Source organism: Semicossyphus pulcher, unplaced genomic scaffold (genome assembly GCF_022749685.1).
Source record: "Semicossyphus pulcher isolate SPU_LCO1_2020_fin unplaced genomic scaffold, fSemPul1.0.p SCAF_18, whole genome shotgun sequence".
Lineage (NCBI taxonomy): Eukaryota > Metazoa > Chordata > Actinopteri > Labriformes > Labridae > Semicossyphus > Semicossyphus pulcher.
Window position 1 is genome coordinate 140,522 of NW_027211691.1, and position 21,966 is coordinate 162,487.

The following is a 21,966-nucleotide window of genomic DNA, read 5'->3' on the forward strand; positions in this document are numbered from 1 at the left end:
GTGTGTGTGTGTGTGTGTGTGTGTGATATAAATGTACAACTCCCGGATTTCAAAATAAAAGCATGCAATTCGGCTTTATGTGTAATCTCCTGAAGGCCGTCAGTAACTTTGTTTTTAAAAACGACACACTAATATCACAAAATGGGACACTTCCTCCTTTGTTGGTTGTATGAATGCATGAATATAGAAATACAATATAATATAGAATATAATATAGAACTTGATCATCGTTTGGCAACAATGACTTTTGTTCTGAAAGTACATTCCGGAAGACGCTGTGACGTTGCTTCGCTGCGTTGCTAAGCAACCTAATGAAATAATTTGTCAGATCCCGTTAAATGAGACGTTCAAAGACAGAAGAAGTCATGAGGTGAGTTACTGTTAAACTTACGGTTAAATATTCTGTTTTCTCGTTCTTTAGCTGTTTAACTCTGTCTGTTATCAGTGAATTAAACTTTTAATGTATTTTATATCAAATCACGCCGCTTATTAAACAACTTTCTGCGTGTTGAAGCCTGTTCTATGAAGCTAACGTTAGCTACCCGTAATTAAATTTTTTTAGGACGACTTAGCGTTAGCTTCCTCACAAAACCGATTTAACAGTTAATCCAAAAAAGAAAGAGTTAATACGACTTTTTCATTCTGTTCTACTCCACCTTTTAATGTTCAGATAACATGAAGGCTTTCTAATTTATTCAACTTAAAGTACAGTGTGACCTCTGTGACAGTTAACCAAATCACATCACAGCAGTTATGACTTCGTTGTCAGTAAACACTTTAACTTTTAACATCTTTATGTTATATTTTAGATTTATTTATAACAAAGGATCAAACTGTGTAACATGATCTCTTTGTGTTTACTGTCTTCATCAGTTAAATAGCTGATAACTGTAATTGTTCAGGTAGCTGATTAAAAGTAAAAAGAAGCAGAACAACAGCCAGTAAATACTGTAAATAAAGTTTATAATAATAATAAATCTGCAGAGTACTTAAATACAGAAACTGTAGATCTTTGTGTGTTAACTGCTCCACACAGCTCAATTAAACAAACTTTATATGAACTTAACAAAAGCAGACACAAACTGTCTGACTGCTCCTCATCCTCAGCTCAAGCTTCCGGGAGGAGGGGCTGCAGGAGGAGGCACGGGAGCTCCAGCAGGACAAGCTGAAGCAGGAGGGGCTGCAGGAGGAGGCTCGACAGGAGCACCAGCAGGAGGGGCTGCAGGAGGAGGCTCCACAGGACCACCAGGAGGAGGAGCTGAAGCAGGAGGGGCTGCAGGAGGAGGCTCCACGGGAGCTCCAGCAGGACAAGCTGAAGCAGGAGGGGCTGCAGGAGGAGGCTCGACAGGAGCACCAGCAGGAGGGGGCTCCACAGGACCACCAGGAGGAGGAGCTGAAGCAGGAGGGGCTGCAGGAGGAGGCTCCACAGGAGCACCAGCAGGAGGAGCTGAAGCAGGAGGGGCTGCAGGCGGAGGTCCAGCAAAAGGACCTACAGAAGGAGGCGCTGCAGCAAGAGGAACTTGAGCAGGAGGAGGTCCACAAGGAGCAGTTCCAGCAAGAGAAGCCCCAACAGGAAATCCTGCAGCAGGAGGAGCTGCACAAAGAGGAGCCTCATGAGGGGGAGCTACATCAGGAGGACCTCATGCAGGAGGAGCTGCAGCAGACAGCAGCCTGCATCATTCAGCAGGCCTGGAGGAGACATGTAGGAGCTGCTGCTATGGACACACACACTGATACACACACAGACACAGACATAGACACGCACTCTGATACATGCACAAAGTAAACAGTTAAACTGTTTCTCCTCCTTCTCCTCCTCCTCTCACAGATGTTGATTCTCCTCCTCTCAGGTCTTAGCTGCTGATGTTAGACAAACAATATAAAAATGTATTTTGGTAATGTGCTAATGTGTTGTCTTGTATGTGTAAACCTACTTGGCAATAAACCCTGATTCTGATTAAAAGTGTTCAGTGTTAGTGTTATTCAGTGCTATAATCTGTCTATGTAATCTCTCTGACATGTGACATGATCAAACTGATTCTAACATGAGAGACTCAGGGTGTCTTTGAATGTCTCCTCATTTGTCCTCATCTGTTCATACAGTCCTCTGTGTGTAACATGTATATGTTACTGTTTCAGTGTCTGCTGTTCACTGTGAGGATGAACTGCTCTCTTACAAGAACACTGTGTGAACATACTGTGTATTACTTGATCCTGCATGAGTGGGTTAGGTAACACATATTGTGTTTGAAATTAAGGCTATAATTTTTAGCTGAGGCTATACGACTACAGCAGAAATCCTCTGTCAAAACATCATGTGGGATGGAAAAGAGGGGGCACCCGGATTTGAACCGGGGACCTCTTGATCTGCAGTCAAATGCTCTACCACTGAGCTATACCCCCGTTGTAAAACGCTGTATTATCTTCTCAATTTAACTAAAACTGTGAGCAGTGTTTGTGCTGCTGTTGCGCTAAAAGCTGGTGGGAATGCATTTCACATTACAAGATAATTAAAAACAGGCCGTATACATTTACAGCACACGAATCTTTGTTACGACGTCATTTTTAATATTGAATTGAACACAACCCCGGCTTGTACCGGATGTGTCGTCATGAAAACGCGACCAAACCGGATATTTAACTTTGTGTAAAAGAAAGTGGAAGAAACGGAATCACAATGGTACGGTTGCTGTTTTATATTTCAAATTATAATTAACGTGAATGTTCTCATTTTAATAACAATGCCGTTGTTTTGTATAGATGAACTTATTTTAACCTCACTGCCGGCTCCTCTGTCTTCTCTCTGTCCTCTGATATCCGCTAGTTGTGAATTTGATTAGTCACTCGAGCTAATGCTAGTTAGCGCTTAGCTCTGACTGTATTAACCGTGTAATTTTAGCTTCAGGCGTTTCTTGTTTAATATCATGTTTTAACAGTGAATGTGTATTTCTCCAGAACTCCAGAGGACTTCGCTCCCAGCTGAAGGACAGTGTGCCTGTAGCGGGCTTCTGTCCGCAGGGATCTTACGGCGTGCAGGACTCCCTGAGAGGAGGGTGAGACTCGTGTTACATCTAATGTAGAAGTGATACCTTCTCCTACCGTGGTGGTAGAACATACATATGTTATGTCAGATTAGAACAGGGGTGGCCAACCCTGCTCCTGGAGAGCTACCTTCCTGCATGTTTTAGGTTTCTCCGCACTCTAACACACCTGATTTGAATGTTTTGCTCATAATCAATCCCCTGAGAAGCTTCAGTTGGTTGATAACGAGCAGATCATTCAAATCAGGTGTGTTAGAGTATGGAGAAAGCTAAAACATGCAGGAAGGTAGCTCTCCAGGACCTGGGTTGGCCACACCTGGATTAGAACAATGATTGTTGAAGTTGCGTTTTTGGAACTATATTAACATTGAAACTCGTTAAGTGTCACTGAACCGGTTAACAGCACCATTTACCTTCTTTATGGTTAATGACTCAGACCTTTTTATTCAGCTAGACTCCTCTAGCTCTGCTTTTACAGCCTGTGTTAAAAGTTTTGGCTTAAATGGCATGTATGTGCTTAGAAACAGCCGTAACTAATGAACGGGTTAAATAACCTGCTAATAAAATGATGATCTTGACGTTAGCTCTTTACAGCTGCATGAACAGATTGAGAGGGAACAACTCCTATTGAAAGAAATAGTTTTTCCACATATTTTTTCATATTTACATATATTTTAATAAGTGATTAAAGGGCCTGATTTGTTAAGTCTGCTGTATCTGTTTGTTTTTAAGTAACGATAAGGTACTTAAGCTCTGCAGGTATCAAAGATGTGGACCAGAAAAAGTGTTAGTGTTATTCTACAAACTGTGAAATGTCCTGCTCATCACATATTGACAAAGTTATCAGCTTAAGCCGTTCATTACTTGTCAGTCATACTATCCTCTGTATATTTGATATATAAGACGTATATTTACAGTGCTATGCTACTTCCAAAGTTCCTAATAAGCTGTGTGAGAATAAACTGCTGCTACTGGAGAGAGAGACGTCTGCATTAATGAGAGATGTGTGGAACATATTAATGTCTCCATCTAAAGACACAGTGATGTGGTTAGTGTGACAGGAGGTGTGTTAGTTACATGTTTATGGTTTCAAACTTTTTGAAACCAGATTACATGAAACTGAATTTCAGCTGTTTGTTTCTTTTCTTGTTTTAGTTTCAGCAGCGTAAAGAATGAGCTCCTCCCGAGTCACCCGCTGGAGCTGTCTGAGAAAAACGTGAGTTTAGTTTAGTCATGTTTATTTCGAATATGTCAATAAAAACAAACAATTCTGCAATTTAAAATCATAGAGAAAGACATGCAAAGTGAATAACAGATTAAAATAGCAAAAAAGAAGCAAAAAAACAAAACGGAAAGAAACTAAACATATCCGAAAAGGAGTGAGAAGAAGTCAAACTTATATACTCTCACCCCTCTTGTAATGACTTACACTAATGAATTAATTACATGTTGACTTCCGTGCTTATAGTACTACTCTTATAAAAATATACTATTCAATTTTATATAAAAAGGAAAGAAAAAAAATGCATAGACATCCATATCATATATTTTACAAAATACTATCCATATTAACACAAGTATAATACAACAGAATGTTTACACAATATACCTACATACACAATAACTCTTGATATTACGGCTCCCTGTATCTTGTGAACATACTTTTGAACTGATGGATGCTTGGACATTGCTCTTGTTCCTCACTCAGACTGTTCCACAGTTTTACACCAGCAGTGAACTGCTTTGAACTGATGGATGCTTGGACATTGCTCTTGTTCCTCACTCAGACTGTTCCACAGTTTTACACCAGCAGTGATGCACAAAAACCTTTCAGGGTGGAACTTCTGTTCAGTATTTTGAAACTGAATTCTCCCCTCAAATTATAACCCCCCTCACGCTCATGAAACCAGTTTTGAATGTTTGCTGGTAGCTGATGGGTCTTAGCCTTGTACATAATTATTGCCGTTTGATTTGCAACTATGTCGGTGAATTTTAATAATTGAGACTGTAGAAATAGTGTGTATGTTCCAGATAGCCGACCTTGTGGATGGTCCTTATCGTCTCTGTTGAAGAATGATAAGTGACTGTAATGAACTTTTATAGTTATTACCCCAAACTTCAGCACAATAATGTAAATATGGAAAGACTAAGGAACAGTATAGAGTGTGGAGTGACTTATGATCCAGAACCTGCTTTGCTTTATTTATGACTGCTATACTTCTAGCTACTTTGTATTTTACATGTGTAATATGTGGTTTCCAGCTAAGCCTGTCATCTATTGTCAAGTAACCTGAACCGTAAAAGGAAAATGGATAAACCTGCACAGGTAGTGAGATTAGTCCTCTCCTCAGAACTGTGAACATAACCACACAGTGCTCGTACCTGACTCTACTCATGGTTTCATTTCTGACCTCAGGTGATTCTGAGATCTCCCAGAGGTCTAAGCACTACATCACCTGTGTGTCGGTCTTTAATTTGTCCACAGACGTATGTTTACTATATCTGTGAGAAAACGCGCACACGGACCTGAAACACAGAGGAACATTTGTTATTTATTTCATAATCATGTGGTGAAGTTAAAGTGGATAAGAAACAGAAAATATTCCTTTCAGTTTGAATAATAGAAGAGATTCACCTCCTCCTTCCACAACACACGACTCAGTATGACAGCCCCCATGCAGTCTACCCAGTTCAGTCACTTCAATGGTTTTGATACTGTTTAACGTCAGATAAGCACTGAACTGTGTGTGTGTCTGTGTGTGTGTTCAGTTCCAGCTGAATCAGGACAAGATGAACTTGTCGACTCTCAGAAACATTCAGGGTCTTCATGCTCCGCTCAAACTGCAGATGGAGTACAGAGCAGCCAGACAGGTAACCACAGGTCTCTCTGATACAGACTGTTTACCTTTCACACCTCCACCTTCTCACCTGTTTGACTGTCAACGCTTCATACCCCCCCCGCAGATTCAGCGGCTGCCCTTCTTGCAGAGCTCTCACCTCGCTCTGGACACTCTGAAAGGAAGTGATGATGTCATCGGCTTTGAGGACATCCTGAACGGTGAGAAGCTCCTCTCTCATCTTTATTGTCAGTCACTGATTAAACTGTGTGAATGTGACCTCTGACCCCCCCTCTGTGTCTGTTCACCCCCCCCCACACACCTTGCAGACCCAGCTCATAGCGAGGTGATGGGAGAGCCTCACATGATGGTGGAGTACAAACTGGGACTGCTGTGAAACCACAAACACGTCTACATTTATTTTACGTCTGCATCAGCTGTTTAATAAAATAAAAAACAAATGTTCAGGTTCTGGAGAGTTGAGTCTGTTTTCCTGGAGGATGTGTCTGTGGGGTGGGGGTTATAGATCTGAGACGGTTTGGTTCTGCTTTTGTACGATTTGAATCCTAATAAACTTCCTCCTTCCTGTGATGGTCACCTGACAGGTTGGTTACCTGTCAAACTTGTGCTCATGTTGAAGCTCCTGTCCTGTCACCACATGTCATGGGTTACTATCTTACGTTTTAAAAGGATTACAACAATATAACCTGATTCTCTTATAGAACACATGAATCAATCAAATCAAATTTTATTTGTATAGCGCCAAATCAGAATGGCAGAAAAACTTCCTTTTAACAGGCAGAAACCTCGAGCAGAACCAGACTCATGTTGAACAGCCATCTGCCTCGACTGGATGGGCCGAAAATGGGATAGAAGGAGATGCAGGATAGAGACAGGCAAAGAGAGCAACAACAACATGTGTCCTTGTTACATGAACAACAACAGACACATACTTATGGTTACAATGCCAATAATAGTGGTAGACTAGGGTGAAGATTGGCTAAATAAATAAATAAATAAATAAATTAGCGAGAGAAGCAGAGTAATGATAAAGGTTGAGGTAATCGTAATTGTAACAGTTGAAGTCAACAGGTCTACTATTAGCATAAGCAGCAACAATAATGATACTATGGGGAAGGCTGATGTTAGTAGTTGTTGCATGAAGAGTGGTGTCTCAACTGTAAAATCGTGATTAATCACAGAACTTTTGTGACTTAGTGGAAGTTAACTGTAAATATGAAAATCAATCATTTACCATCTAGAAAAACATTAAAACATTATTATAGAACATTCTGCCTGCAAAGTTCAGATGGATGTGTATCAGGATGTGGCTCAAAGGCCTGAACACACAGAGAGTCTACTGAGCTGACGGGGAGAGCAGCTGCTGCTGTTAGTTATTTATTACAGTGCCTGAACCTTTCACCATGTATAATAAATGACTCTTCAGTGCAACAACATGGTTATGATTTTAAAACTATATAATACACTGAACAGAACATACACTTTAGGGGAAAGAGATGTTGAATACGAGCTGAAAGAGAGAAAACATAATACAAAAACTAATAAGAGACTAATTTTAACTCCGAGTTAAAGCTCGTATGAGGAGCTTTCAGTTTGTGTTGATTTTGGCCCCCCCTGTAGACAAAGCCATACCTCTTATTTTTCTTTGCTGTTTTTGTCCTGTACATTCTTAATTGGAGTTTTATAACAAAAATCTCATCCTGCTTTCTCGAACAGTCACACGTATCACTCACTTTAAATTTTCGCCCTTGAAAATGTAATCAAATGCAGCATGCAGTTCAACACTTCAGACATCTACCCCCCCACCAGCGGTTTCAGGCATTAAAAATAACTATAGAAATAATCGATCTTGTCTCTGATGGTCTGGTTTGCTTTTGTAGCTCCTATAGAGTAATCAGAATACATTTCAGTCTCTTTCTTAACCAGTGAAAAACTCCTCACAGGAGCTTTAAAGGTTCAATGTGTCCTCCACACTAAATCAGATTATACTGTGAGACTGTACTGTTACCTGTGTGCTGTTTAAATATTTTATTTAGCATCGTCCTTAAAATACACATCAGTCAGCTAGTATTAAGTGACTGAAGGTAAAGTCACTAAAAGGCTAGTCAAGGTCGGCGGTGAGGGAGGGGAGAGAAGAAACGTAGAGGTTCTGTAACTCACTGTAGCAATCAATTGAAATCTCACCGCCATCGGACCAACCGAAAGACTATGTGACGTCACTGAGTAGTTATACTACAGCAGAGAGCGACTGCGTCTCACACAGGGTGCTGTTCACGTTCACATGATTAAATACAAGCTCACGTGACGAATTTAACACAAACGCACAACATTCATAGACAATACAAACCATCTGCTGAGTATCAGTATGACGCTCAGATATAGAATCCTGAGCCGTAGAGCATGCTGGGAACTGACGTCACGCGCGAGGAGTTCCATTAAAACAGCAGCATTTTCACCATTTAGCAGCGAGTATTTGTGTTTATATAAATTTAGAAGCGGGTTATATCAAAATGCGGCCTTAATTCACTGAACACGAACCTCATTTTTAGATATAAAGATGTTTTCCCGCTCACTTTGAGAGTCAGAGATAAACCCGCGTGCAGACAGGCTCGGATATCTACGGAAGCGCGTTGCATTCATCAAAGGAAAAACAATGTGAAGGGATCACATCTCATGTATCTCATGTCCCTGTTAATACAAATTCACTTAGGATGGTTACATCAATTGCCCCCGCTATCTGCTCCATCTAAAGGTCCAATTCACAGAGCATATTGTGTTAATGATAATCAAGCGCAAACACGACCAAACAGATCCTCTGCTACGTGCAGTTTGCTCTTGTTTTGTGTCTGACTGAGGAGAGGAGCCGTCCGCACCTCCGCTCTCTACTGCGCACAGCTGTACCTTCATCCTGACGGAGCTCAATTCTGTCTCATACAGATGATGAGCTGGATGAGGAGGGGCACGTCCCACCAGTTTATTGTGAAGTCGAGTCTTGACAGATGTGATACAAGTTTAACCGTTTAAAACAAAGCTTCCTCCCTGGATTATCATTAACATACTGTAATATGCTTTGTGAATCGGCCCGGAGACGGAGCAGATAGGGATTGATGGGGCAATTGATGCGCAAGTTATGGTGTTGTTATCCGTTCTCAGTGTATTAACAGGAACATAAGATACTGATCTCGTATTTACGAGAAAAGGGGCCCATTTTTTTCTTGGGTGAATGCAGTGCGCTTCCGTTAAAATTAAACAGTAAAGATAATTAAATGTAGACACTTAAACACTTTTATATGAGTTTACACAGCTCACCGATATAACGGTTTGGCATCTGCTAATAGCTAGTCATCAGTACTGTAATGATCACTCCTGTTGGCTGCACATCTGTCTAATACACATGCGCGGGTTTCCCCCCTTCTGTGGCGCTATAGACTTAGATGAACTGCAGCGATAAACAACACATGAGCTCTGAAGCAGCAGCATACAGTGGATGTTTTCTGGTAGCTACACATTTTACTTCATTAGCATCTTTGTTCCGCTTTACTGTCACTCTTTGTTTCTGTCTGACAGTGAATCAGGCTCAAATCACCACAGTCATTGCTGTATCATCAGTTAGACAGGCTGATTTAAGCAGTCTGACCCACTAGATGGCAGCATAACTCCACCTTGAGCTGCTTCATCTCTGACCCTCTGTGACCCAGTACAGCTGTAAACTGGTCCTGCGTGGGTCCTCATGTGGCAGGTGATACCAGCAGTGGTGGTTCTATCTAGACCAGTTTTACTAAGGGGGCCAGATGTTTTGTCAGAGGGGCACATTCGACCCAAACAAAGGAGACAAAGACAGTGTTCAAGTTTTGAGTTTGAATCCACTCGGTCTAAAGGACAGACTCCTCCAGCTTTACATGTCAGATGCCCTCACTGTGGATCCAGGCTGCTGAGAACACTCACACCTCACAGAGAGACTAAATGTCACCGTATCATCACCTGCCTCTTGTTTTCATTTCTTCTTTACCTCCTCACATCCATGTCAGTTTACGTGGACCAGTCTGGTTCGGTTCGGTCCAGAACTGGTCTGAAGGATGTTTAGACAAAGCTGACACCGTCACAGCTCTACAAAGTAAAAGTGAGTGGAGATAGTAGTATTACATAACCTGTGTTGAAAGAGAACAGTCTCCTTTTACCGAGGCGTCTATTCCTGAACTTCAGCATCACAGCGACACCCTCAGTATATGCAAAAAAATGCATTTAGGTTTTTGCTTAAAAATGTTCGATCTTACAACCTGTCTTATCACACAGAACACATAAATGATCTCCCATCGCAACTACACAGCTGACTAATGCTACACAGCTAAAGCTAACATTAGCTGGTGAGATATCCACAGCTAGCCTGAGCTAAAGCTAAACTTACTGATTTCACCTGTTTCCTATAAATTACAGACATCTTGAGTTTGTTACTAAGAGTAAAACGATAAAGAGCCTGTTCAGCATCGTAGCTTTAGCTGCACGCCATTCTGACTTTATATTCACACAGTTTAGTAAAGTTAAGCTACCCTCAAAGTGCATTTCATTTATTACATTGAAAATACATTTGAATGATTTAAATATGTATCATGTGGAGTGTAAATAGTTTTAACCCTAGTCCTGGTCTTGCAACCACTCTAAGCTGCCTTTACACTACATGTCACATTCACACACACTCACTCACACTGATGGCAAAGTGCCAATCTCTATGCCCATTCATACCCGATGGATCTGCCACCGGGAGCAATTTGGGGTTCAATGTCTTGTCAAGGACACTTCGACATGTGACTGTAACAGTCAGGGATCAAACCCCCAACCTTCTGTTCGAGAGACGACAGACACTGCCACCTCGGTCAGCATGAACAATTTCTGTCCCCAACAACAGAAGGTTTGTGAACATTACAAATAAATACATTTGGGGATAAAGTGAGTGAAAAGCTGCAGGCCGAAGCAGCTGAAGCTCGGGCTCATTACGCCTCCCCTGCTTAGACAACATACTCTGTTAGACAACTGTTGAACTACTTCACTTGAGTGACACCACAACAAAGCAGAACAAACAAAGTTTAAAATATTTCTCTTAAATAAGAAAAGAAAATTGAAGTTCCAAAAGATTTCACAGAAAGAAAAACAATCGCCATAAATTATGTTTGTTTTTGTTTATCACCTTATTTTTTAAAAGTGCTGAGAGAACAACACATTTTAATTCTTTATCGAAGCTCTTCCACAGGTTGAACCCTTCAACAGATCCTGCTTTAAATGTGTCCTCAGTTTTTAGTTTAACTTTAACTAAGTTTTAAAGCTTATAAGTTAATAAATTAATCATTGGATGGTTCATTGTAGTTTGATTTACATCTCTTGTGTAACATAGAAATAGTGTTGGTTTTGTAAGTGTTAGACCTCCACACAGTGCGTCATACACAGAGCTGTAAATGAGCAGTGTGTGTAATGACTTCTGATTCAGCATATCCTTTTTCATAATACGGAAAGTTTATGTTTATGATCGATTATCACCCAGAATTGATCTTCGTACACCCTCTCTATTTCAACATCGTTAATCTTCAGTTAACTTGATTTTTTAATTTCCTGTTGCCACAAATTATAAACTTAGTTTTGCTTAAATTGGATGATAACCTCTTACCATCAAACCATCAAACATATCAGTTCAATCTCCACTGTCTTCAGACGCTGTTCCAAACTTAAACCTGAGCACTGAATATTTGTGTCACCTTTGGACACATTACACGTCTTTGATATGAAGTTTTAACAGTCTGGGGCTGGGCACTGACCCTTGTGGGACCCCGCACGTAGCCTTCAATAACTCAGATGTCACATTATTTATCTGTATATATTGATATGTCATCAAGGTGTCGTCATGCTAACCCTCTGATTCCACATCTTTCCAGTGTGCATGATCCAAAGTATCAGAAACGTTTATTAAGTCTATACATATCCCCACAGTATGTTCCTTATTGATATCTCCTCCACCAGTCCATCACCACTACAGACCTGATGTCATTATAACTCATCATCACACACTGTAATCTGAGCAGATTATAAACCACGGTTACAACTGCAGCTCAGAATCCTGTTTTAATCACTTGATATCATTTATAAATGAAATGGCAGCTGTGTCAGACAGAGCTGCAGGTACACCACACAGGTTCCTTTAGTACAGTACAGAGTAACTGTATGTATTTATCACAGAGTACACCTGTATGCTTTTAGTCAGAGGTTCAGGTATAGTCTCTGACAAGGAAACATGCTCCTCCTCCTCCACACACTGACCTGTGTGTGATTCATTTCATTGCTCTGCTGCTGTCTCTGTCTTCCACTCGTTCACACCTGATCACTGGTTCAGGTAAAACAAAAAGCTACAACGCCAAACCGTCGTGTTCACACAGCACTCCATCAAACCAGGGCGTGACATCACGTTGGCTACAGACACGACAAGGTCAAATGTTCTTAGTCAAGCTGTGATCATAAAAACAGACCTTCATCACTTAAAGCTAAATGAATATTTTTATATATTTATGTACAGTTCTTAATATATATAATATATATTTAATATATTTAATTTAACCGCCTGCTGTAAATCAGAGGAGCACCTCCGTGTTTCAGCGATCATCCTTCTTTACATCAGAGCTCCAGACCAACATCTGACCTCTCAGTCAGCCTGCAGAGTCTCTGTTTCCTGTCTGATGTAAGGTAGGCAGACAGACAGGCAGGCAGACAGGCAGGCAGGCAGGCAGGCAGGCAGGCAGGCAGACAGACAGACAGGCAGGCAGGCAGACAGACAGATAGACAGGCAGGCAGATAGACAGACAGGCAGGCAGACAGACAGATAGACAGGCAGGCAGGCAGGCAGGCAGGCAGGCAGGCAGACAGGCAGGCAGGCAGACAGATAGACAGGCAGGCAGATAGACAGACAGGCAGGCAGACAGACAGGCAGATAGACAGGCAGGCAGGCAGATAGACAGACAGACAGATAGACAGGCAGGCAGACAGACAGATAGACAGGCAGGCAGATAGACAGACAGGCAGGCAGGCAGATAGACAGACAGGCAGGCAGGCAGACAGATAGACAGGCAGGCAGACAGACAGATAGACAGACAGGCAGATAGACAGGCAGGCAGGCAGATAGACAGGCAAGCAGACAGACAGACAGACAGGCAGGCAGGCAGACAGACAGATAGACAGGCAGGCAGATAGACAGACAGGCAGGCAGGCAGACAGATAGACAGGCAGGCAGATAGACAGACAGGCAGGCAGACAGACAGGCAGATAGACAGGCAGGCAGGCAGATAGACAGGCAAGCAGACAGACAGACAGGCAGACAGACAGACAGACAGGCAGGCAGATAGACAGACAGACAGACAGACAGACAGGCAGGCAGGCAGACAGACAGACAGACAGGCAGGCAGGCAGACAAACAGACAGACAGACAGACAGACAGGCAGGCAGATAGACAGACAGACAGGCAGGCAGACAGATAGACAGGCAGGCAGATAGACAGACAGACAGACAGACAGGCAGGCAGATAGACAGACAGACAGACAGACAGGCAGGCAGACAGACAGACAGATAGACAGGCAGGCAGACAGACAGACAGACAGATAGACAGGCAGACAGACACACAGACAGACAGACAGGCAGGCAGGAAAACGTTTATGAGAATAGATTATTGACATACTAATAACAATGTCTGTCAGTGATGTCACATAAGAGGATTAAATGACTTAGGCACATTTTTGAGCATGCCTTTGTGACATAAGCAGTTTTAAACATTAAACTGTGTCAACAATAAAGCAAAACTAACAAACTAACTAAACCTCACGCTGAGGAGGCGTGTGCTCCTCACTTCTCCCTCCAGCTCGTCTTTGCTGGGTTCTTGACTGATGCCTATTAATGTGGCAAACTGTCAAAGAAGTGATGACACTCGACAGGCATGATGTGTTTCATTGACTGGAGGTCCTGGAACTTTCTCTCCTTGATTGGCAGATCACATGGAGACATTCTTATCCATGCTATCCGCTATCGGCAACGATTTGGGCACGAGGGACGTTGTTTATGACATAGCGATCAAAACGATCGATCGTTACCAAATGACAAATTTTATAAGCTTTATAAACTGCGACAATCAATGTATTTGCAGTAGGGACGTACGGAGTTAGACAGACAATATCTCCTCATTCAGAATGATATTGTGCAGCTCGCTGGAGGGAGATCGCCAGGGAGCTGAACGTGTGATACTGAGCGCACAGCTGATAGAGGCACCTGGACTGTTTACATTGCGTGATAGAACTGCACATGTATGCCGATGTCAGCGATGCGGTCCTATGTCATAGTTATAGTTATAGTTATACAAATAATTTCTAGCGGTTAGATTACAATACGGTATATTCAGATCTCTCTTAGGTAGATCATGTAACGTGGAAAGAATGAGACAAAAACTGTCGATGAAATATTGTTTGAAAAGACAGAAAAGAGTTAACAGAAAGCCGATCAAACAGCCACAGACTCTGGAGCCTTTCCACTCTTTGCTAAATGCTAGCTTCATGGACTTAGCTATTTTGCTGACTAAAGAGACTGAATAACTGTGCAATATTTATAGCCTAGCCTATATTATAGTAAACCTCATCACTTAGCAATAGGGGACGAGCCCTGAATCATGGAAATAACTTCAGTGGCTAGGTAGATTTTCGTTCTTCTTGAAGCAGCCACCATCTTGAAAGGTTGTAAAATAGCCTAAGTCACATTGTCTTTGACTTGGGCTAAATAAAACGACCTAGGTCACATTGTCTTTGACTTGGGTTAAATAAAACGACCTAGGTCACACTCCTGACATCGGCCATTATACTACAGCGGAAGAATCGCACGATCTGTTCAACTGAGGTTGAGGCGATTTCACCAGAGGTGGGCAGCATCATGAGGAGATGATTTAAGCAAAACAATCATTTTTGTCAAAGGTGATGATATGTTTCCTTCATATGTTTCCTTCATATGTTTCCTTCATATGTTTCCTTCCTGTGTTTCCTTCATATGTTTCCTCCCTATGTTTCCCTCCTGTGTTTCCTTCATATGTTTCCTTCCTGTGTTTCCTTCATATGTTTCCTTCCTGTGTTTCCTTCATATGTTTCCTTCATATGTTTCCTTCCTGTGTTTCCTTCATATGTTTCCTTCCTGTGTTTCCTTCATATGTTTCCTCCCTGTGTTTCCTTCTTATGTTTCCTTCATATGTTTCCTCCCTATGTTTCCTTCCTGTGTTTCCTTCATATGTTTCCTCCCTATGTTTCCTCCCTGTGTTTCCTTCTTATGTTTCCTTTATATGTTTCCTCCCTATGTTTCCTTCCTGTGTTTCCTTCATATGTTTCCTTCCTGTATTTCCTTTCTGAGTTCTCCAGTGTGTACTTGGTCCCTCCTTGCCTTGGTGGCAATATTGAATAGTGTTACCTGCTGTATTTTTCACCTCGTTGGCTCTGAAGACTCTCTCTCCCTCCTCATAAGTCCGCAGCTCTCTGCACGGTCCTGATGTAGTTGAGTACACTGCTCAAAAAAATTAAGGGAACACTTAATCGTCACAGTAAAACACCAAGTCAGTTAAACTTCAGGGATATCAATCTGACCATTTAGGAAGCACAAGTGATTGTGAATCAATGTCACCTGCTGTGGTGCAAATTAAAGAGACAACAGGTGCAGTGGAGAGGCAACAGCAAGACATCCCCAAAAAGGGAATGGTTTTGCATGTGGTGGCCACAGACAGCTGCTCTCTCCTGATACTGACTGACTGATTCTTCTTTAGTTTAGAGTTTAGAGGAACAGGAGGAGCACTGCCAGAGCCCTACAGAATGACCTCCAGCAGGCGACTGGCTGGCATGTTTCTGACCAAACTGTCAGAAACAGACTCCATGAGGGCGGCATGAGGGCCCGACGTCCTCTAATGGGACCTGTGCTCACAGCCCAGCACCGTGCAGCTCCATTAGCCTTCGCCAGACAACACCAGAATTGGCAGGTCCGCCATTGGCGCCCCGTTCTCTTCACAGATGAGAGCATGTTCACACTGAGCACATGTGACAGACGTGAAAGAGTCTGGAGATGCCGTGGTGAACATTATGCTGCCTGTAACATCATCCAGCATGACCGGTTTGGCGGTGGGTCAGTGATGGTCTGGGGAGGCATTTCCTTGGAGGGCCGCGCAGACCTCCATGTCATAGCCAATGGTACCCTGACTGCTGTTAGGTACCGGGACGACATCCTCCAAGCACTTGTTAGACCTCATGGTGGTGCAGTGGGCCCTGGGTTCCTCCTGGTGCAGCACACTGCCCGGCCTCATGTGGCCAGAGTGTGTAGGCAGTTCCTGGATGATGAAGGCATTGATGCCATTGACTGGCCCTCTCGTTCCCCTGACCTAAATCCAACTGAGCACCTATGGGACATTATGTGTCGGTGCATCAGACGCCTCCAAGTACCGCCACAGACTGTCCAGGAGCTCATTGATGCCCTGATCCAGGTCTGGGAGGAGATCCCCCAGGACACCATCCGCCGACTCATCAGGAGCATGCCCAGATGTTGTCAGGAGTGCATGCGGGCACGCGGGGGCCATGCACACTACTGAGTCACATCATGAGTTGCCATGACGACATTCACACATGTTGGATCAGCCTGTGATTTCAATGTTTCACTCTGATTTTGGGCGTGATTTTGTAAATCAGTGAAGATTTTCAACCTGAATTATACGTTCATCAAGATCTGATGTGCGATTTAAGTGTTCCCTTAATTTTTTGAGCAGTGTAGTTAAACTGTGAAAGCATCAGAAGACCTGACTGGAGCTGCTCCCATCTGTGGTCGCTCAGTGAGTCACAGGAAGTTGGATGAAACTCAACGAGCTCACGCCAAACTGTGAATAAAGACACAGCAGCAGAGCTGAACACAGAGACCACAGACAGAGAGACGGACTGAATGTTTGGTGGGCGTGAGGCAGTGTGTGTGTGTGTGTATGTGTGTGTGTGTGTGTGTGTGTGGGCACGCTGACATACTGAAGTTCTTGAAGGTGTTGTGCTGATGTGACAGGATTCAATCACAGGAAACATCAGCATCAACATCAACGTCAGTAACAACAAGAGCTCGTGTTTACCTGATAGCATCACTCTAACATCTGTGTGTGTGTTCACAGAGTGTAGGTGTGTGTGTTTAAATCTGCTCCTTGTACAGTCAACCTGCCATGTGTGTGCGTGTGTTGAAATAATGTGACCTCACTTCCTGTCAGCTGACTGGAGGCCTCAGAGACCCTGGACAGACACAAACAGCACATGTTGTCCTGATGCTCCAGATTGAACCTTTAATCCTCACAGACACACAGAGACAAAAACAACACGCCACTCTGAATATTCACATTATATGTTTTATTACATGACACCAGATAAAGAGTTACCAGAGGTCATCAGTGGGTCAGAGGTAATCAAAAGGTCAGAGGTCATCAGAGGTTGTACATGTTTCTCTCTGAGGTTTCTGATAGATAGATTACAGACATGACAGACTCTCTACAGCTGATCAGCTGATCACTGCTGCTGCTCGATGAGACCTCAGCTGACATCAAGACAAGTCTGTCGCTGTGCTCTTCTTCTGTGGTGTTTGAGTTCATGTGATGTCACAACTGAAGCCCTGCCTGCCCCACTGTGTGTCACTGTGGGGGCTTTTCAGGACACAGAGGGATTAACAGCTCAGAAAGAGCAGAGTCACAAGCATACACCAGATTTATCAGAATATTCACCAGTCTGTCAGAGATATAAAGCTCTGTCCTTCAGCTGGAACTATTCTCATGCTGTTAACATGTTCCCAGGTCGGTGCTGAGCTGCTGCTCTCTGTGTTTGATGGTCCTTTGTGCCCATCCTCCCTGCTGTCCCTGCCTCACTTCTCTTTAGTCTTTATCGTCCCTGGAGTCAGAGTCGTGGTCGGAGCCGATCACCTCAGTACTCTCATTATATTCCTGGCTATCAAACATACTTGTTCAGCTGGAGGCTGCTGAGACTGGTGTCATGGTGTGGTCCCATGTATCATGAGATCACATACAGGGACACTCTGAGGCTTTAAATAATGAGTCAACATAATATGAACATATAAACTATGGACCTTATTTATTTTTGATTATGGCAGTTTCAGTCCTCCATACTGTAATATTAATTGCTACATTATTATCATAGATATATTATTATCAATACCACATGCTGTATAATACTATATCATGTCACACTGCTATACTGTATACTATACTAATGTAATTATTCCTTTATATTACTTTTCAGTACTTAGTTTCAAACCATACTATGACATATACATATAATACTGTAATACAGCATACTGTATTTATTGCCACTTTTATACTGCACCTTATATTGTACAATGTCGTACACCTTAGACCTCACAGCATACTGTCTTATCTCAGCCTGCTAAACTGTTGCTGCTATTACCCATACCAGGCCACTGTCACTTTAACTTGTCACCTTATATATATATATATATATATACATATATAACAGCTGTTTATAACACCTTTTGTATTTATTTTTATCTATTCTTATTTTTATACTGTATTTACTTACATGCTATTTTGTCTTTGTGCTGCTGCAACACCCGACTTTCCCCCTGCAGATCAATAAAGAATGATCTTAATTAGTTCAGCAGAAGCTTAACTTTGATCCATAAAGGAAACATCTGCTTTAAACTAGTAGTTTGATCAGAGGGAACCTGGCGCAGGAAGTGAATCCACCCAAAATCACCAGCATCAAACATCCTCTCTGCTCGCACATCCTGTAACAGACACTATCTGTACTGAGTGACAGCTAACAACAGGAGGAAGAAGGAAGTTATTGTGTTGTGGAGCTGCTTCACTGTTTTTCTCTTTACTGTTGATGTTCATGTGACAGGTGTGATAAATAAATGTAGTGATGTCCTATTGAGCTCTGACAGGTGGATGTGGCTGCAGTCTGACTCATGTTAACTTGTCACTCTGCTTGTGATGCTCTTCACGCCTCTGTGTTCAGCTGTTCACTGATAATAAACAGGACAAGAACCATAAACATCATTTTCATCGGCAGGTTCAGTCAGGTGTGATCAGGTCCTCAGGACAAACAAAGACGTTAAAGAGCTCAGAGCTGCGTTCACTGTCCTCAGGGATCTATTCAAAGAGGAATGAAGGTTTCACAGACTGAGAGCGACGAACACTTCATGAATCAACAGCATCATAAAACAAACGAGCTGCAGATAATGAAGATCATCAGGAGACAGAAACATGGAGGCGGCACAGGGCAGCAGGAACTCACAACTCTGTTAGCTATCTAAAAACTGTCTGTCTGTCTCTCTGTCTCTCTGTCTGTGTGTGTCTGTCTGTCTGTCTGTCTCTCTGTCTGTGTGTGTCTGTCTGTCTGTCTCTTTTTGTCTGTCTGTCCGTCTGTCTGTCTGTCTGTCTCTGTCTGTCTCTTTTTGTCTGTCTGTCCGTCTGTCTGTCTGTCTCTCTGTCTGTGTGTGTCTGTCTGTCTGTCTCTCTGTCTGTGTGTGTCTGTCTGTGTGTGTCTGTCTGTCTGTCTGTCTCTCTGTCTGTCTGTCTGTCTGTCTCTTTTTGTCTGTCTGTCTGTCTCTTTTTGTCTGTCTGTCCGTCTGTCTGTCTATCTGTTTGTCTGTCTGTCCGTCTGTTTGTCTGTCTCTGTCTGCTTGTCTCTCTGTCTCTCTCTCTCTCTGTGCAGTTAAACGTGCGGTCAACCTTTTCCAGTCGATGACTCATGATCCTCTGTGACTTCCTGTTTGGTGACTCAGCAGATAATCACAGCTGATCACTCTAAATGTCACTTCCTGTCCACAGACGGGCGTCACACAGTGAAACTCAGCTTTAATAAGAGACAAAGACAGAGAGCTGCACGCTGAGTTCCTGTGATCTGTGTTTATGCTGCTCGCACACGTTAAACATGAAACTTTGGACAGCATGGAAACATCTACAGTGATCGGATTTGCCTGAAACTCTGACTGAACCACAGAGTTTATTTTATTTTATTTCTTGTAAATTTTGAACAGAATTGTTTTTCCAGTTTTTTCACATTTTCTAGATGTTTTCTAAACACTCACTGCTCTTTGGGAGGTAAAAATAAATTACACCATCACTGGTGCATGCAGAACTGATGACAAATAAAACTCTGAGTGACTATAAAATAATTACTCATTAATCAGACTGTTTAGGTATTTCATTTACTGTTCATCTACTCATTTTAAAGGGCAACTTGCAGGTTGGAGACCCCAGTGAATCAATGTGTAGGAAAATAATTTAATAATTATATTTTCAACCACATATATGAATTAAAACACTACACAAACTTCTGGAGTTATCTTTTGTACGTTTTCTTATTCCGCATCAAAACAGACAACTGCATGCAACGTAAGAGAAGGGAGTCCAATCACAGGTTCAAATAATAAATGTGGATCTAATCAATTTTGTCATTGAAGATGAAGACAATGTTAATTCATATATGACGGACTACAGGCTTATAAAGTGATGAGCCTGTTAGACATCAAAGAGACCAGGAACAGGTCAGGATGAGGAGAAATAATGACATGTTTTCATGTGTTCATGTTTTCATGTTTTCATGTGTTCACGTGTTCGTGTGTTCATGTTTTCATGTGTTCACGTGTTCGTGTGTTCATGTTTTAATGTGTTCACGTGTTCGTGTGTTCACATTTTCACGTGTTTGTGTGTACACATTTTCATGTTTTCATGTGTTCGTGTGTTTGTGTGTTCACATTTTCACGTTGTCATGTGTTCACGTTTTCATGTGTTCATGTTTTCATGTGTTCATGTTTTTGTGTGTTCATGTGTTCACATTTTCATGTTTTCATGTGTTCGTGTGTTCACATTTTCACGTTGTCATGTGTTCACGTTTTCATGTGTTCATATTTTCATGTGTTCATGTTTTTGTGTGTTCATGTGTTCACGTTTTCATGTGTTCGTGTGTTCATGTTTTAATGTGTTCACGTGTTCGTGTGTTCACATTTTAATGTGTTCATGTTTTTGTGTGTTCACGTGTTCGTGTGTTCACATTTTAATGTGTTCACGTGTTCGTGTGTTCACATTTTCACGTGTTCACGTGTTCGTGTGTTCACATTTTCATGTTTTCATGTGTTCGTGTGTTCACATTTTCATGTTGTCATGTGTTCACGTTTTCATGTGTTCATGTGTTCATATTTTCATGTGTTCATGTGTTCGTGTGTTCACATTTTCACGTTGTCATGTGTTCATGTTTTCATGTGTTTGTGTGTTCACATTGTCATGTGTTCATGTTTTTGTGTGTTCACGTGTTCGTGTGTTCACATTTTAATGTGTTCACGTGTTCGTGTGTTCACATTTTCACATGTTCGTGTGTTCACATTTCATGTTTTCATGTGTTCGTGTGTTCACATTTTCATGTTGTCATGTGTTCACGTTTTCATGTGTTCATGTGTTCATATTTTCATGTGTTCATGTGTTCATGTGTTCGTGTGTTCACATTTTCACGTTGTCATGTGTTCACGTTTTCATGTGTTCATGTGTTCATATTTTCATGTGTTCATGTGGTCATGTGTTCGTGTGTTCACATTTTCACGTTGTCATGTGTTCACGTTTTCATGTGTTCATGTGTTCATATTTTCATGTGTTCACATTTTCACGTGTTCGTGTGTTCACATTTTCATTTTTTCATGTGTTTGTGTGTTTACATTGTCATGTGTTCACATTTTCACGTGTTCATGTGTTCACATTTTCACGTGTTCATGTGTTCACATTTTCACGTGTTCATGTGTTCACGTTTTCATGTGTTTGTGTGTTCACATTGTCATGTGTTCACATTTTCACGTGTTCATGTGTTCACATTTTCACGTTTTCATGTGTTCACGTTTTCATGTGTTTGTGTGTTCACATTGTCATGTGTTCACATTTTCACGTGTTCATGTGTTCACATTTTCACGTGTTCATGTGTTCACGTTTTCATGTGTTTGTGTGTTCACATTGTCATGTGTTCACATTGTCATGTGTT

At 42.0% G+C, this 21,966-nt stretch overlaps 1 protein-coding gene and 1 non-coding gene across 2 annotated transcripts; one reads left to right on the plus strand and one right to left on the minus strand.

Moving 5' to 3' along the window:
• Nucleotides 1-2,331: 2,331 nt before the first annotated feature.
• trnac-gca (transfer RNA cysteine (anticodon GCA)) lies at nt 2,332-2,403 on the minus strand. Its single transcript has one exon. It is a non-coding gene; the product is annotated as a tRNA-Cys (tRNA).
• A 220-nt stretch (nt 2,404-2,623) lies between these two features.
• On the plus strand, nt 2,624-6,349 carry pomp (proteasome maturation protein). The gene is made up of 6 exons (XM_069667388.1): nt 2,624-2,680; nt 2,956-3,053; nt 4,197-4,257; nt 5,811-5,912; nt 6,006-6,099; nt 6,208-6,349. The coding sequence occupies exons 1-6, from the start codon at nt 2,678-2,680 to the stop codon at nt 6,273-6,275; spliced, it is 426 nt and encodes a 141-aa protein (XP_069523489.1). The 5' UTR covers nt 2,624-2,677; the 3' UTR covers nt 6,276-6,349.
• Nucleotides 6,350-21,966: the final 15,617 nt, after the last annotated feature.